The 16,534-nt window shown below is 42.7% G+C and overlaps 2 protein-coding genes across 2 annotated transcripts in view; both read left to right on the forward strand.

The window, feature by feature from the left end:
- LOC311059179 (uncharacterized protein) overlaps nucleotides 1-16,534 on the forward strand; it is a 431,271-nt gene that overhangs the window by 48,443 nt on the left and 366,294 nt on the right. The window lies entirely within an intron of this gene.
- On the forward strand, nucleotides 4,680-7,762 carry six3a (SIX homeobox 3a; the record flags this gene model as incomplete). Its single annotated transcript, XM_084075589.1, has 2 exons — nucleotides 4,680-5,371; nucleotides 7,330-7,762. The coding sequence occupies 2 exons, from the start codon at nucleotides 4,680-4,682 to the stop codon at nucleotides 7,523-7,525; spliced, it is 888 nt and encodes a 295-aa protein (XP_083931715.1). The 3' UTR covers nucleotides 7,526-7,762.

The raw sequence follows: 16,534 nt of genomic DNA on the forward strand, positions 1-16,534 counted from the left end.
ACCCGTGTAAATACACTGATTGGACAGCTCCAATACAAGCTCACTGCCCTGCCAGGAAGTCCCCTTAATGAGACCACACAATACAGAGAGAGAGAGAGAGAGAGAGAGAGAGAGAAGAAAAGTGGGGAAAAGTTGTTGGCGCCCACAGAATATTATTGCCAGGCAAAACTTATATACAATCGAACACAACAAACTCATGTCATGTTTTTTAATTAGATTTATGTCATTAGTTTACAATACAGAAATAGTTAAGCGACTCATGCATGTGTTTCAGAAATGATCCTAAACAGACGCATTCAGCATGACTTGATTAATTATTTAAATATCATTTATTATGTATAACATATAAGCCAATTATTATTGTTTTAGGCAACCTCAGCCTATTGGAGCTATAGCAACAGTATAGCACAATGGGCTATAACTCAATTTCAAACGAACCATTGATAATTAAGATGTACCTGCTTTGGAAAAGATGAAAAATAATGATAAAAACAAGAGGTCTTGGTTGATCTGTAGGCTACATGATGAGAGTGATGAAGACAGACACTGGACTCCCGTGGAGAGGAGAGGAGAGGACAGGGATCCGTCCCAACAGCATCACCGCTTCTCCTCCTTTCCCTCTGGAAAGACACCACGTCCCCGTCGCTCGGTATATAAAGATGAAAACAACACATTAAAAACAGCCTTTCGTCGTTATACCACTTACACCCTCCTTTCTTTGTAAAACAGACCTGAGCTGCAACTTGCAACTAGCTTCTTGGACCACTTTTTTCGTGTACTCCAAATCTCGTATAAATAGCCGACCTATAAGCTCACAATGCTTTGCGAGCATGATCTATATTTGGCTAATGATTCCCTCAGAATAGGGATGCTGGAGCTCAAGTTGAAAGGATTGCTCAATAATATTGGCATAGCTTTGCTACAAAAAAAACTCAACCAATGTCTCGCATAGCCTATTTAGATCTGAAGCTCTTCCCACCATTATAAATGTTTAAAAAGTGGCCGGCTATGAAAATAATGTTCCGTTTGTTTCGTGCACAATAAATAGGCATAAACAGAAAAATGGCAAAACTTACAGAAATGTCCATGTGCCAGGGATGGGTTTCCAAACTGGTCTTTGACAAATGGACCTCACGTCCATCAGAACCAAACTTCAACGGCGACAGGTTCCCAACTTGTAGTTCTGCAAGACGGAGAAGAAATTGAAGTGTAGAAGAAGAGGAAAAAAGAAGAAAAATGATTGTAGAATTCGCATACGCGACCATTCTTGCTCACACAGCTGCTCTTATGAGCTAGTCTACGCCTCAACCCAATAACAATAGCCTAATAATAAAAAATCCCTGCGCGACATGCTACAAAAATGCACATGGGTCTGTAAATAAGAGAGAAAGATATAATAAACATGCCAAAGTGCTGCAACACACCGGTTGTTGAAGTGAAAGCTGTAGCCTGTGTTGTGGAGAGGAGTCCAGGCTGTGTCCGCCAGGGAGGGTGAGCCTCTCACTGCTTAGCGCTGCCTTTTCTGGCCAGCCTCTGACAAGCCGGGGTCAACGAGGGAGCAGAAATAAAACAAGTCCCGTTCTTTCTTTTTCCTCCTTTCTCTCTCTTACCTTTTGAGTCAACACCTCTTTTCTTTCCCTCATTCGTTCCCCTTGTCCCTCACACCCTCCTGCATGACGTAACACGAACATTACTCCCCTTAGAATACGCCGATAATAAATAATAACAAAAAAAAAACGCAGACATTTTAATTAGTTGCAATTATGTTTTAGAAATATTAAAATTTAAACGGTGACGTGTACCCGTCAAAGTTATATCAGGCTGATACTCACACTCTCTCTTTTTATTATTTAATTAGTATTATTATTATTTAGAAGAAAAGCAAATATGATCTAGTGTTGTAACATTGTAATAGTGTTGTTTAGTGTTATAGTGTCGGGAGGTTTGTGCTAAATGCTCTATTGGCATTCAGAGCTCTAGTCTCCCGCTGCTCTACTCTAAAGAGCGACGAGCATTTAGCGAGCCGCCCGGATAAACACACAATTACGGCAGGTGAATAAACTTGTTTGGGGGTGTTAATTACATGCTTAACGTAAACAAAAGCGTTGTAAAAAGAATGTGAATTACCAGCGGCTTTGTCAATCTCCATTCAGGTTTTACATTTCACCCCGAGTCTCTAGGACTGATTTCCGAATTGCCTGCGAGGGCTATACTTCCAAACAAGGCTCCTCCAAAACATAATGCTGGCTAAAACCTCCAGACTATTGGGCTTGAATGGTGATCACCTAAATTGGTGCACCAGGAACCAAGTCAGGTAGAAGGCTTTGCATGTCATTGTATTGCTGCTAAACCCTAACGCAGCGTTAAGGCTGACTGTGTGTCTATATGCGTGCGCGTGCGCGAGAGAGGGAGAGGGAGAGGGAGAGGGAGAGGGAGAGAGGGAGGGAGGGAGGGAGAGAGAGGTGGTGGTGGTGGTGGGGGGGTAGCCTAGGTTAGTTTTAACACCAGCACTGCCAGCATGGAAATACCAGCGGTTACTTCCAGTCCACAGAGCTTTCCAACGGGACCAATTCAAATGCCACTTGGAATTAGTTCTCCTGAGGCTCGTATGACAGCACAGCGGCCAGGTTTGATCCCATAGACTCACTACCCCCCCCCCTCTCACTCACACACACACACACACACACACACACACACACACACACACACACACACACACACACACACACACACACACACACACACACACACACACACACACACACACACACACACACACACACACAAGAGAGATCATCACTAGCTCGGACCCTGATCTATCGTTCATGTCATGTGCACTCAAAAACATGCGCGCGCACGTATGCAATTGATGCAAACACGCACGCGCATGCAAGAATTAAAAACACTGTAGGAGTAGGCCTATTGGCCTCAAAACACCCGTGCGTAAAATGCGTAAATGTGTGTTCATACTTATTTTGCGCGTTAAATAACGCGCAAAAGTACACCAGACTACACAACATGCATGCAGCTTTAGTTTGGTCACTCCTTCAACGCGCTGAGGCCGGTGGTCTATCTGGCAAGCGCCAGAGAATGTGCAAATCTGAGCGAGGGAAGGAAAAGTTTTGAATTCCTGAATGATTTTGTAGAAAGGCGGCTTAGGATCATTATGTCAGCTTTATTGAGGACGGATTAAGTGGAGTCTAGATGCTACGCCTTATACATGGCCCTTTCACAATGTGAACACTGTTCGCGTTAGAGTGAACTCACACTATTTTAACACCCTACTAAGCCCTGTCTAAATATGAAGCAGTACGGGCGCTTTGGTCATAAACATGAAAATCACACCGCCGCGGCTACTGCTGTAAGCCGACTCCCATGACTCGACGTGGACATTGATCATGCCCCTACCACTAGATCAAATACGTGAAAACTGCTTTTATGTCCCCGAGAAGCTTTCATGTCGCCATTCAAATGTAATTCCAACAGCAATGCTATTAATTAGCAGCCCCTGACCTACAATCAAAAACTTCTGCGATATCAATGGACGGGTAGCCTAACCAAGGGGCCGGGCCATTGGCAAAATTGTATTTCAATTCAAACGGCTGATGATCAGAGTTTAATTGACTCAAATCTGTACATCGACATTCATTTGATTGACTCTATAAACTGTTGTTCGGAGGAGTCGGGTCTGGCAACACATGCGCCGTGTCCATGAGCCAAGGCCAGGGACAGAGGGTGTGGAACAACATTACACCCGGATCTGAAGCTGCTCTGGTGGACGCCCCCCTCCAACATGCCGTGGCATTAGAGCGTCTGAAACGATGTCACGAAAAAACTTGTTTTTTTCTATCATAATGCGAATCCAAGGGAAACCCATACAGGGTCCTGTCATATTTTAAATTATTTTAAAATGTATTATTTTTTTCTAGAAGATATGTAAAAGTCACGACCTGTACACAATGAATACGTCCGCTGTAAATGACATCGTCCATCTTTCCACAAAAACAAATGATTGATGTAGAATTTTAAAAAGGGATCAAATACAAAAATTATGTAGCTTAGAAATTGACTCGGTTCTGTTCAAAACTATGCGCTGTGTGTACTCCCGTGTCGCTGCCATATAGTCCATTTGTCACCCTTTTAAGCTCCCCCTCTGCCTCCCTCCCATCTCTCCCCTCCCGTCTCCGTTAAGCATCTCTCTAGCCTACATATCTCCTTCTTTAGCTTTAACGAGCCTCGTTAAGATCGCAATAATATTCCACCCTCTAATTGCTCATTCCATTCAGTAGACAGATGAGCGTTGGGCTTGTGCTTGATGCTCGCAGTGCGGTGGGAGGGCTTGCTGTTGAAGATTGGACACTGTGATAACCCCCCGTGCGTACTGCACAAGTGGTGAAAGCCTCCGCGTTACGTACTGGCTAATGATTGGCACGCTTGACAGTGATTGGCAGGGCTGCCATGACAACGCCACAACGACACCAAGAAGACCAATAGAAAAGGGAAACAAAATGTTTCAATGCTACACTCAACGGTGGATTTAGGGGGGAGATATTATGAGGCTTGGTGTCATTAGGCGATAGCCATTGAATCATTCAATCTTTTTTACTCGCCGTTTATTTTTTTTTCGGGGGGTTTCTACCCTTTTTCTCGATAATTTCTTCCTCTCTCAGGTCATTTCCATGGTGTTCCGATCCCCCTTAGAGCTTTATCCCTCCCATTTCTTCCTGCCAAACTTCGCTGATCGCCCTTTGCTCCTGGCGAACAGCGCTCCCACCGCCAGGTCTCCAGAAGACTTGTCCATGTTTCAGCTACCGACCCTCAACTTCTCCCCGGAGCAGGTGGCGAGCGTCTGCGAGACGCTGGAGGAGACCGGGGACATCGAGCGACTGGGTCGGTTCCTCTGGTCTCTGCCTGTAGCGCCGGGAGCCTGCGAGCAGATCAACAAGCATGAGTCCATCCTGCGCGCCCGGGCCGTGGTGGCGTTCCACACGGGGAATTTCAGAGACCTCTACCACATCCTGGAGAACCACAAGTTCACCAAGGACTCGCACGGCAAACTGCAAGCCATGTGGCTGGAAGCACACTACCAGGAGGCCGAGAAGCTCCGCGGTCGCCCCCTCGGACCGGTCGATAAGTACCGGGTGCGGAAGAAGTTTCCGCTCCCGCGGACCATCTGGGACGGCGAGCAGAAGACGCACTGTTTCAAGGAGCGGACGCGGAGCCTGCTAAGGGAGTGGTACCTTCAGGACCCATATCCAAATCCCAGCAAGAAAAGGGAACTGGCGCAAGCCACGGGACTCACTCCTACACAGGTCGGGAATTGGTTTAAAAACCGTAGACAACGAGACAGAGCCGCGGCGGCGAAAAACAGGTTGGTGTGCTTTCCGTCAAATGCTTATTTATTTGGGTGAACCGCGTTATGAAATGCATTGGACATTTGTACAAATCAAAACAGAGGGTGATATTTTATAGTAAACAAACAGGCTTTGTTTTGTATAGCCATACGTACGGTATAGGGAGAAGAATAGTGCTGTTGTCTCTGGTAGGGGAGGGAGTAGTAGGCTATATAGGCAACGGCGACATTTTAGTTATGAAATCTATAATCAGTAAAGAACACAATTATATAGTTTGTTGTTAATGATAAGAAACTGCCTTCTTGATAAATAATCGTATGTAGGCTACTGTCATTAAAAGCCTACTGTATTAGATGTCTCAAATAGATACATTATTCCTTTAGATATTTTGAACGTATATGGACTTGTAGGCTATAAGCAAGAAAACACTCCCCTATTCTCTCCAAAACAACATGCGAACGGCTTCATAAACCAAAACCGGGCAGCAACAATTATAGAAAAAGTAATTTAAAAATACATTTCAAAAAGTCTCATTTGTTATTAAACTTGAGAGAGGTTGCAACGCGTGTTTATGCTGGCCTTTAATTTGAACAGGTTGTTTATCTTTTCTACAAGAGTGAAAGAAGGTTAAAATTAGAAACTGATAAGCCTCTAAACCACTCACACACACACAGACTAATATCATGTTGTAATTGATTCAATGGTTTGGGGAATAAATAGTAAATGAATATATATAAATAAATACATTTAAATGGAAACTGCTAAAGCTATTAAATAAGGAGAATATGAGTTTTAACGGGCATGGATATCTATCACATATTTGAATTAAAATAGTCATTTTATAGCCTACTGAATTGCATTCATATTTTATCAAATATATTTTAATTTTGTATATGGTGCAAAGCCACATGATGTATTGGTTTATTTAGACGGCAGCAGCCTAAATTATATTACATTTGTCACCATCTGACGTTTGCCAAATCCCAGTGGAAAAATATGAATATTACTGATATTACACTGGTGATGAAAATGACCATATAAAAATAAAAAAAAAACAGACATGTATTCATAACATTAGTACTAGCTATCATTTCTTTGAAATGCTATAATTGATTAGAATGTCATACCAGGGTCCTATAAGCCATATGAATACTATTCTAATCTTTTTTGCTAAATGAATAGATATATTTCCTCTGTGCTATTATCCCGCTGTGATGGAGTTATTATCGTGAGTGGATTGGAGATAAACATTTAGCATGATTGGAGTAACCCGAGTTTGACGTCACTCATTCATACACAGTTTATATCCATTTGAAATGTATCTTGTTGCAAATACTTGGGCCTATATTTATTGATGAATTTTAGCTTTTTGATTTGGGCCCCTCCCCCCTTTTTATATTATTTAAAGAAGATTTGTATAAAAGGCGTGTGGTATTGATATGACAAGTAGCCTATTAGCTTACAGCCTAACCGGTGACAATTTACGCGATGTATTACTTTTGACAAAACGTCACATTTTTTCCACATTTTGGCAGTCTAACATTTTGACTACAAAGTGGATTCCAGGGACTCTCTGGGTTCCTTTAGGGGGGTTCTAAATTGACCCTGGCAATTCTATAACTCTGACACTATACAAATGGAACCAAATGGACACGTTAGGGTCCATTTGGTTCTATTTGCATGCTGTCAGAGTTAAGGAAAGACCTTGAAATTTAAAAGTTTGAGAACCAACTGGTCTAAATAGCTGGCCGTGTTTTTGTCCCCCCCCCCCCCCCCCCCCCTGAAAGCCATAGTCTTGTCCGCTGGGCTGGTTGATATAAAAGCATGCATGGTTGGGGCCGGCAGGGGGAAAGAAAGGCGAGCCTGAACCCTATTTGGCAGGGTGGGTGGTGGTGGTGGGGGGTGGGGGTTACATTCTCAGGTCTAATTGCCATGTTTTTTTTCTTTCCTCCGTTTCTTTTCTTCTCCAATGCAGGCTCCAGCACCAAGCAATAGGACCAAACGGTATGCGGTCCCTTTCAGACTCCGGTCTCACCCCGCATAGCTCGGCGGAGTCGCCCTCGACCGCGGCCAGTCCCACCACCAGCGTGTCCAGTATGACAGAGAGGGTCGGCGACACGGGGACCTCCATCCTGTCCGTCACGTCGAGCGACTCGGAGTGCGATGTATGATACACGGGAAGAAAAGAACAGGAAAAAAAACTAAAACTAAAAACACAAGAAACACAAAAAGAGAAATATTTACAGGGGAATAATGGACCTGAGAAAAAAAAGACTTAATATCGCGGATGAAAAAAGGACCGATTGATATAAATATTAAAAAAAGAGATAAAAGCACGTCTTTTTTTTTCTAAAAAAGCGCTTTCAAAGGACCCACGCCTCCCTATTCATCATACCCCCACACCACCACCACCACCACCACCACCATCACCACCACCACCACTAGCCTATTTGCATGAGGTTTTTATTTTTGGTTTTTAAATCAGGGAACAGAAGTTACAGAACATCCCCGAATTCCAGTTTTCACGAGGAAACACAGCGGAGGGAACAAAAAGAAACTTGATGTCTCCACTCTCCATCGCTTTTTTCTCCTTCTCCATCTCCGTTTTTAGTCCTATATAGGCCTACTATAATGTCGATGCAGCCACCAGACAAGATGCAATCCTGTTTTATTTTTGTTCTCGGTTTCAAATTTATTTTAATTTATGTTCATCAGACAATCATTTAAGTCGTAAGCACCTTTTTTTTAATAACATATTTCAGTCACTGCCTTTGTGGGGTATAATATACAACATGGTCAAAAATGTGGAACGGAATCGTTTATGACTGTATCAGATTTTTATTTTTATTTCAAAATTTTATATTGAATTATGTATATCTCGAATAATGCGATCATTCTCCCGGTCTGTAATATACGTGTAGAAATATGCTTGTACATAATTATTGCTCTCCTCCCCGTCTCATCCTCTTTTCTACCCCTTCCTCACTTTTCTTGACTTGGTGTTCCTACATAAAATATTTGTCAAAACGTTGAACCAAATGCTCTCTAGGCGTTTTTGTTGCTTTGGTTGTTTATACTCAACATGGAGCTAATGAGAAACGTCACGTCACATTTATGCAAAAAAACGGGTTTAAGATGGAAAATTGGAATGTTTCATGATGTATTCCTTCATTCAAGTCGTTGTAGCCATAATTTATTTGATGACCCATGCAGGGTCGTCCAAAGCGCTTATTTATATGATCATATTCATTGTTTCTTTCTTGCGTGGTTATTATGTTAATGTATATCATTTCTTTAAAAGAAAGAAAAAAGAAAAATAATCAAATACAAATACATTTTCTATCCTCATGCATGATGAAGTCTCTCTCTTTCAGCAAGAGGTCCTATAAGGAGCCTTGACGGAAAAGACCATTGATAAGTGGCCCATCACATATTGGCCTACATATTGGCAAATTATTGTATTGTCAAAGCTCATCGCTGGCGCTTAATCCATTCAAACCGGGAAAGCATCCGTGTAAACCACTTTATCCATTATTTCATACTTTTGGCTCTTCAAAAATAGCAGATATACAAGCTCATAGTGCGGCAACTTGTAGATCTGCTATTTTTTGAAAAATCTCGAAAATGTGTGCAAATCTTTGAATAGGCTATATATTTTTTAAAGCTGACATTTTCAACCCAAATCTTTGCTTCAGGAGGTCCCCGGCACAAAACCTTTTCAGATGGGGGGTCCGCGGCCAAATACATATTATTTTGGGGGTCCTTGACATGAAGAAGTTAGAGAACCACTGCTATATATGACCAGCCCTGTGCATACATACTGCACACATTATGGCAAACGTCAACGTCATGCTGCACTTTAAAAAAAATGTGAGTGCTATTTCCTCTTTTGTTTACGGTTGCCGGTGAATACAGAAATTAAGTAAACGCGCCATTAAATGGGCTAATCACGAGGGGACTCCTCCCTTGTCCCAATCTCCCATTGTGGGTCGCTGAAAAGAGCTTTTCTTTCCGTACGAGAACCATTCCCCCCCAAAAGCCTTTCTCTCCTGCTGCCCTTCTATCTAAATCCCCAACCAATTATGCCACAGAACAGGGCAGATTTACTGGGACACTGTTGCAGGAACTGTGGTATCGTCGGTGCCCTAATGTAGAGCTTTCTAGTCCCTATTATACGACTATACATTTTTTTTCCTGTAAACAAAGTGCTTTAAGCAATCCTGTTTGTCTAAAAAACTGTCGCAGTGTATATAGTGGAGCTGTCATATCTTTAGAATCAGAATAGGCCTTGTTCAGGAGGACAAAACAGACCAGTCTCAGAAGAATATGTTTTGCAAAGTGCTATTAATTGACGCGCAACATTAAGTAGGCCTACTATATCATTTTGTCACGCGCGCCGGATATGTTTATTATCACGGAGTTATAGCTGTTAATCTAGCTGTCAATCCTGTTACATAGTCACATAATCAAAAAAGCACATATAAATTGTATTTATTATCTGAATTGTATTTTAGGCATACGTTTGGTTTGCAATGGAGATTGAATAGAAGCTAATGTTGTATACAATATTACCTCATGAGGTCAATCAATCAACACAGTCAACAGAACAGCACATTCAAATTCAGATTGCTAATTTAATTCTCACAGTGTAGCCTAATAAATTATGATTTTGCTGTGCACCGTCCACACCGAATTGCTTTGTCTAAATTTTAACATGACTTACGTTTTCAAGAGGCTGCAAACCATCAACAAACAATAGAGACCACCTGTAACCTTCTATTGCACGGATTGTGAGGAAAGCCTTCCTGGCTGTGTTGTGTGCGAGCGTCTGTTTGTGCGTGAAAATGTGAGCCAATGTTAAGTCAGGTTAGTTATATTGTGGCGTTCTGAATGTGCCCGGTGATTATGAATTAAGCTCTAACTTTTTTTTTTTTTATAGATTTGATGCATTATTTGCGTCCGGCAATGGATTATTTCCCCCCAGTGCATAAACCTAATCAGTCCACAGCACAATTGCGCGGGGATAATCTGCTGTCTTCCCTCAGATGGACCGCATCAAAACAAGAAAACAAGTGTGTCAAAGCCCTGCTGTATGACTCTAGGCTTATTATCGATCCTAAAATAACCTATAAGCCATAATGCAAACCCTCCCCCCCCCCCCACCCAAACGAAAAAAGGAAACAAAACAAATACAAGAAACACCCATGTTGAAAACAAGCCATCTCCGATCCTGACGTGCAATCAAAAGTTGATTGCGGCTGAAGTAAATCTGTGTGTTTTTAAGCCCGTTCCGAGTCTTAAGTCAGCCTGGGAGAGGAAGATAGGGCCCTATCAACAACACGGAGAGGCCGGTGGAGAGTGGCCATGGCCCGGCCCCGATCATTATCACCTGCCCCCCCCCCCTCCTTCCACCCGTATACGCGCACTCCACAAGTTTTATTGGCTGCGACAAGTCCCGGTTATGATTGAGATTAAATTAATCGTAAAACTGAAGAGCATTTTTTTTATTATCGCCAAAGGAGGACACGGGGATTAAGTCTATCTAAGAGATGGGGCCTCAGATACGGACTCATGAATATAAAACAAGTACATTTGCGGCTGTGTGTGTGTGTGTGTGTGTGTGTGTGTGTGTGTGTGTGTGTGTGTGTGTGTGTGTGTGTGTGTGTGTGTGTGTGTGTGTGTGTGTGTGTGTGTGTGTGTGTGTGTGTGTGTGTGTGTGTGTGTGTGTGTGTGTGTGTGTGCGTGCGTGTGTGTGTGTGTGTGTGTGTGTGTGTTCACACACGCGTTGTGTTCATTAGCCTTGGCTTTCGAGTCGCCACCCGTATAAAATGGGCTGATAAACTTAACCAATCGAGTAAAAAATGAGTGCAATGTGTGAAATAACGTAAAAACGATTCAATCAACTATAGAGTAATAACTCTACATTAATGTTGGCTCTGCCGTCGTCCACGAGGCACATAGGCTAATGTAATATAATGTACATGTTTTGGCCTATATATTAAACAGACAGACCCATAGATTTGTACAAATATAGGTGAATTATTGTCATCGTTCTTGTGGCCTGGTGGTTCAAAAGTAGGCTAGTTGAAGTGTGAGTCTATTGCGCGTGTGTGTGTGTGTGTGTGTGTGTGTGTGTGTGTGTGTGTGTGTGTGTGTGTGTGTGTGTGTGTGTGTGTGTGTGTGTGTGTGTGTGTGAGAGAGAGAGAGACACACACACACACACACACACACACACACACACACACACACACACACACACACACACACACACACACACACACACACACACACACACACGCGGAGTGAGTGAGTGAGTGTGCGCGCGTGCGTGCGTGTGTGCGGGGTCGTGATCTGTCAGCTCAAATATGGATCACAAGACAAAGGAACTTAGCGAGGAGTAATCTGTGTGTGTGATACTTACATGAATACGGGCAGAGAGTAAACGAGAACGTGAGACAAGTGCGGCAACAATGGAGACTCGTATGACTGCATGGTGTAGTAAAGACCTCGCATGTTTTTCTTTTCTCATTCTCGTTTAAGTGCGTGTGTCAAACAAACAACATAAAGGATTAGTTGTCCTGTTCCCATAGCTGCTGAGCATGGAGACATATAGGCCTACAACTGCAGGGTTCTCAACCTTTTCAGGCTGTGACCCCCCCCAAAATAATCATTATTTGTACTGGGGACCCCCCATTTTGTGTGACTTTGTTCCACAGATAAATATTGCCTCGCAACGCCAGGCGTTGTGAGCTTGTAGATCGGCTATTTTCACAATTGTGGCCTCTTTCTTAGATTATTTGACAATTTGGCATAGTATAGTTTCCTATATTTTTGATGCAGTATTTGGTCTTTTTTTCCCTTTTTCTTTTCTCGAGGTATTAAAAAGGCCTTAAAAGTCCTTAAACTGTCACATCACTGTCATCTGGGGGTGTCACTGTCATCTGGGGGCTCCCGAGCCACAGGTTGAGAACCACTGGCTCTACTGCTAGGCCTCAGCCCTCAGTGCAAGAAAAAGAAGGGAAAAAAGAGGCGGGGGAGAAAAAAACCCAAACTATTAGGCCGTGGTCCGACCGGCGGTGAGAAATACTTGAGGGCAGAGCCCTGTTTTTTCTCTGATTTCACCGGTTAACTGAACACAACTTTTCTTTTGGTGTGTATTCATGCAGCACCAGTTCACTATGACCCGGATTCAAGCGTGTAGCTGCAGCCCAGCGTCACCATACTGGCTGTCAATGCAGGCCAGACTGGATGGGGCCTTTTTGGATAAACGTTTACCCCCCCCCCCCCCCCCCCCCCCCTCTCTCTCTCTCTCTCTCTCTCTCTCTCTCTCTCTCTCTCTCTCTCTCTCTCTCTCTCTCTCGCTCAGTTGAATGGTTGGTAAGACGCAGGGCTGAAGCATTCCTCTTGACTCAGGAGCAAGAGTTAGATGGCGGTGCCAAAGAGAAGCGAGGCATGTTTTCTAGCTTTTGATTGAAAGCATGAATTTCTGCCCCTGGGCCCGCCATTTAAACAACGCGTGACAACTGCTGCGGGTAGCCTAATTCGTAAGGGCGTTAACAATTAAATTGTGTTATTATTATACTTTTTTCCACTTGTTTATTTAGCTACAGGACATGTCTTAAATGTCATTGAGTAACGCACAGCTTCCAGAGGAAAACGTGTGACATATTGCCATTTTCAGGGTGAAAACATTAAACGCCAGTTCGCCTTGCACCTGCCGCCTGTTGTCACTGACGCCCTAATAAACAATTATTCTCTCTCTCTCTCTCTCTCTCTCTCTCTCTCTCTCTCTCTCTCTCTCTCTCTCTCTCTCTCTCTCTGTCTCTCTCTCCCCCAGTCTGTTTCTGTCTTCAAGACTATAGCGCGGGATTTAAAACTGTAATTCTATTAAATAGTAATTGTGGGGTCACGGGAGGCTATGATACAGGATCAGTGCTGTATAAGCCGCTCGTTTGAACTTTCATTTGGAGCCATATAGGCAGATGGGATCATGCCCCCACCCCTGCACTGCACCCCAACCACACACACACACACACACACACACACACACACACACACACACACACACACACACACACACACACACACACACACACACACACACACACACACACACACACACACACACACACACACATTCGGGTCAGCAGTGCAGGCAATTCTCTAATATTTGTTAGAGGGGGGGGGGGATTGTAAGTCTAGCGTAGACACGCACGGAGGTTTGAACTATTATGTGTGTGTGGGGGGGGGGGCAGACTGACTGCTTTCTTGCCTTGTGCACACCGACTGGACAGAACGCTGAGCATCTTAAACGTGGCTGGACACCTGTGCTCTCCAGCGCCGTTCTCAGGCCTGCTTAGCGTGGCACTGCACTGATAGGCCTATAAATACACCATCACTATTAGCACATTTAAATCATGTAAAAATGGACCCAAAACTCTCACAGTTATATAAACACAGACTTAGGATATAGGCCAGCGTGAAAACCCAGAAAACAAGTCAATAGCCTATATGCTACCAGTGGTTCCCGAGACCCAAAAAGATTGTCTCCCCCTGACCCAGTGAAAATAACAGATCTTCAAGCTCACAACGGGTTGCATCGCGACGTTGTGAGCTTGCAGATAGGCTATTTTCACTACTTATTAAACATTTGTTGGCATTTATTTATGAAATATTTTTATCCATGAAAATGTTTGATTTTTTGGGGGGAATATTTTTTATTTATTTTTAAATACGCTAATTAAAAACAAAATCTTGGGAATTAAAAACATTAAGGGGATTAAAAAAATGTACCCGCGACCCATAAATTGGTCCTAACCCACTGTTTGGGAACCACTGGCCTATAGCCTACTGTAAGTGAGCTAAAAGAGAGACAAGCGGCCCTATATAGGCTGCTATACCTTATAAATAAATCAGACTCAGTCAGTAGCCTAGCTATAACTTAGCTTAAATAAAATATCTTTATATTTCCTATCATGTTTATTTTTTCTCAATCACATTCGACTGTTCAAATGAACTGACCAAGACAAACGAATTATGCTGCAGAATGCAGATATGGCCCTATAAACTAAACAGACATAAAGGCAATAGCCGCATTTTGTGTTGGGCTATACTTTGTAGGCTGTAATTATAACGATCGCGAGGTGAACATTTAGAAAATGAAAACGATGTGCATCATGGTGGCTAATTAGGTGGAAAACATTTGTGTTTGCGTGTGTGCGCTCGTCCACGCGCGAGAGAGATTAAAACGAATAAAATAATTAAAAACAATTAAAATAATAAAAAGCTAACCGATAGAAGCAGGTGTTGTACTAATACATAGAATATTTTTTCTTATCTTTCCTCTGCTTCTGTCTTCTTATGTCTCTGTCCCGCTGTGGCTCTCGGTCACCCAACAGTCCAGTGGTGTAAAGTAACTAAGTAGGCTACATTTACAGTATACTAGTCTGTACTTAAGTACAATTTCGAGGTATTGTTTTACTTTACTGGAGTATTTTCAATTTTCAGTACTTTTACTTCTACTCCACTACATCTCAGAGGCAAATATTGTAGGCTACTTTTACTCCACTACAATTATTTGAAAACTTTAGTACTAGTTACTTACTGCAGATATAAATTATTATATTATAAAACATAACCACTTCAGCCCTATTGTATAGGTTATCACAAACAGGTTGCGAGCTTTGTAGATCTGCTATTTTCAAACATTTTAGTACTTTTACTTTTGATACTTTAAGTATATTTTGATGCCAATTCTTTTGTACTTTTTTACTCAAGTAATATTTTGAACACAGGCCTTTTACTTACTTTAAGTATTTTTATATTGTGATGTTGCTACTTTTACTTAAGTAAAATAATGTGAGTATACTTCTTCCACAACTTGACAAACTCATTTCAGTATACTAATATCTGACGTTTTCCCCATAGAGTTTATTAGCAAGAAGAGACCATTAAATTCACCGCTTATAACCGGACTTGGTTCGTTTCGGTGACAAGTCCCCCTCCTTCCCCCTTGTTCCCTCCCTCCTCATTCTCTGTATGAATTGCTGATTGTTCAGTGGTCTCATAGTGGATGCTATTGTCTGGCAGCCATGCAGCGCTCCAGCTGAAACCTCCTCTGGTATTGAAAGCACCGGATGAACCTGACTGACCACACACACCCAGCCCTGCTGTGCCCAGGCCGCGGAACAAGCGGACGGACTGCCCGGCAATAAGCCCACACACACATGCCCCCGAGTCCAGTGTGTTGCCATGTCCGCTTATTATTATAAGCGACTTTGGGGCTTGTTTTTCTGTGTAAAGTTGCCTTTTTGGCTTGTTTCTTAAGTGTAGTTTGCTTATTTGGTCTTGCTTCCTATAATGTTGTTTAAACCACGGTTTCTCAAATATATTAATGTCAAATAGGCTATATTCGTGTCAATAACCCCCAAATGAATATGTATTTGTCTGCGGACCCCCATCTGAAAACATTTTATGCCATAATGCCATTGCCAGGGACCCCCATACAAGATTTGTGTTGTTAAAATGTCATTGTTTTCAAGATTTTTTTTGAAAATAGCAGATCTACAAGCTCACCACGCGTCTCATCACGGCGCTTGTGAGCTTCGACGTGAGATCGGCTATTTTCAAACCGCCGTATTATGTTTAAAGAGCCACGGGCTCGCTTCTTTTGCCCTTGTTTTCTAGACCTGGTTGCTTGTTTCTCTCTCAAAACCTGGCAACACTGCCACAACATGCCCCAGTCATCTTTTTCTCCTTCTGACTGTCTTCACCATAGAGTTAAACATCTTCACCTGCAATGATGATGTACGATAATTGGGCCTAAACTCTTCGGAAAGTAACTGGCCTGGATGTCAACGAAAAAGCTTACATAAGGCTGTATTGAATTTGGGCAGGCAGGTATCAGATAGCCTATCGGGTAGCTGCCCTGCTATAGTATAGCCGCTATACAGCTAATTGGTAATAATTGATTAGGTAAATAAGTATGACAATTAAATTGACATATGTATAAAACTAGTAGCCTTGTTCAGGCCAGGGGTGCACGCCGGATAAATGTCACAAACTTTTGTTTTACAAGCTTAAGCTAGTTGGCTACTCGAGGTCGACCAAGGTGCTCTTCCGGACACATTTCCACGTGACGTGGCCTTGGTAGTCTACTTTCTACGTTAGGCATATCATAT

The sequence above is a fragment of the Gymnoscopelus microlampas genome (assembly GCF_963454915.1).
Source record: "Gymnoscopelus microlampas genome assembly, chromosome: 13".
Classification (NCBI taxonomy): Eukaryota; Metazoa; Chordata; class Actinopteri; order Myctophiformes; family Myctophidae; genus Gymnoscopelus; species Gymnoscopelus microlampas.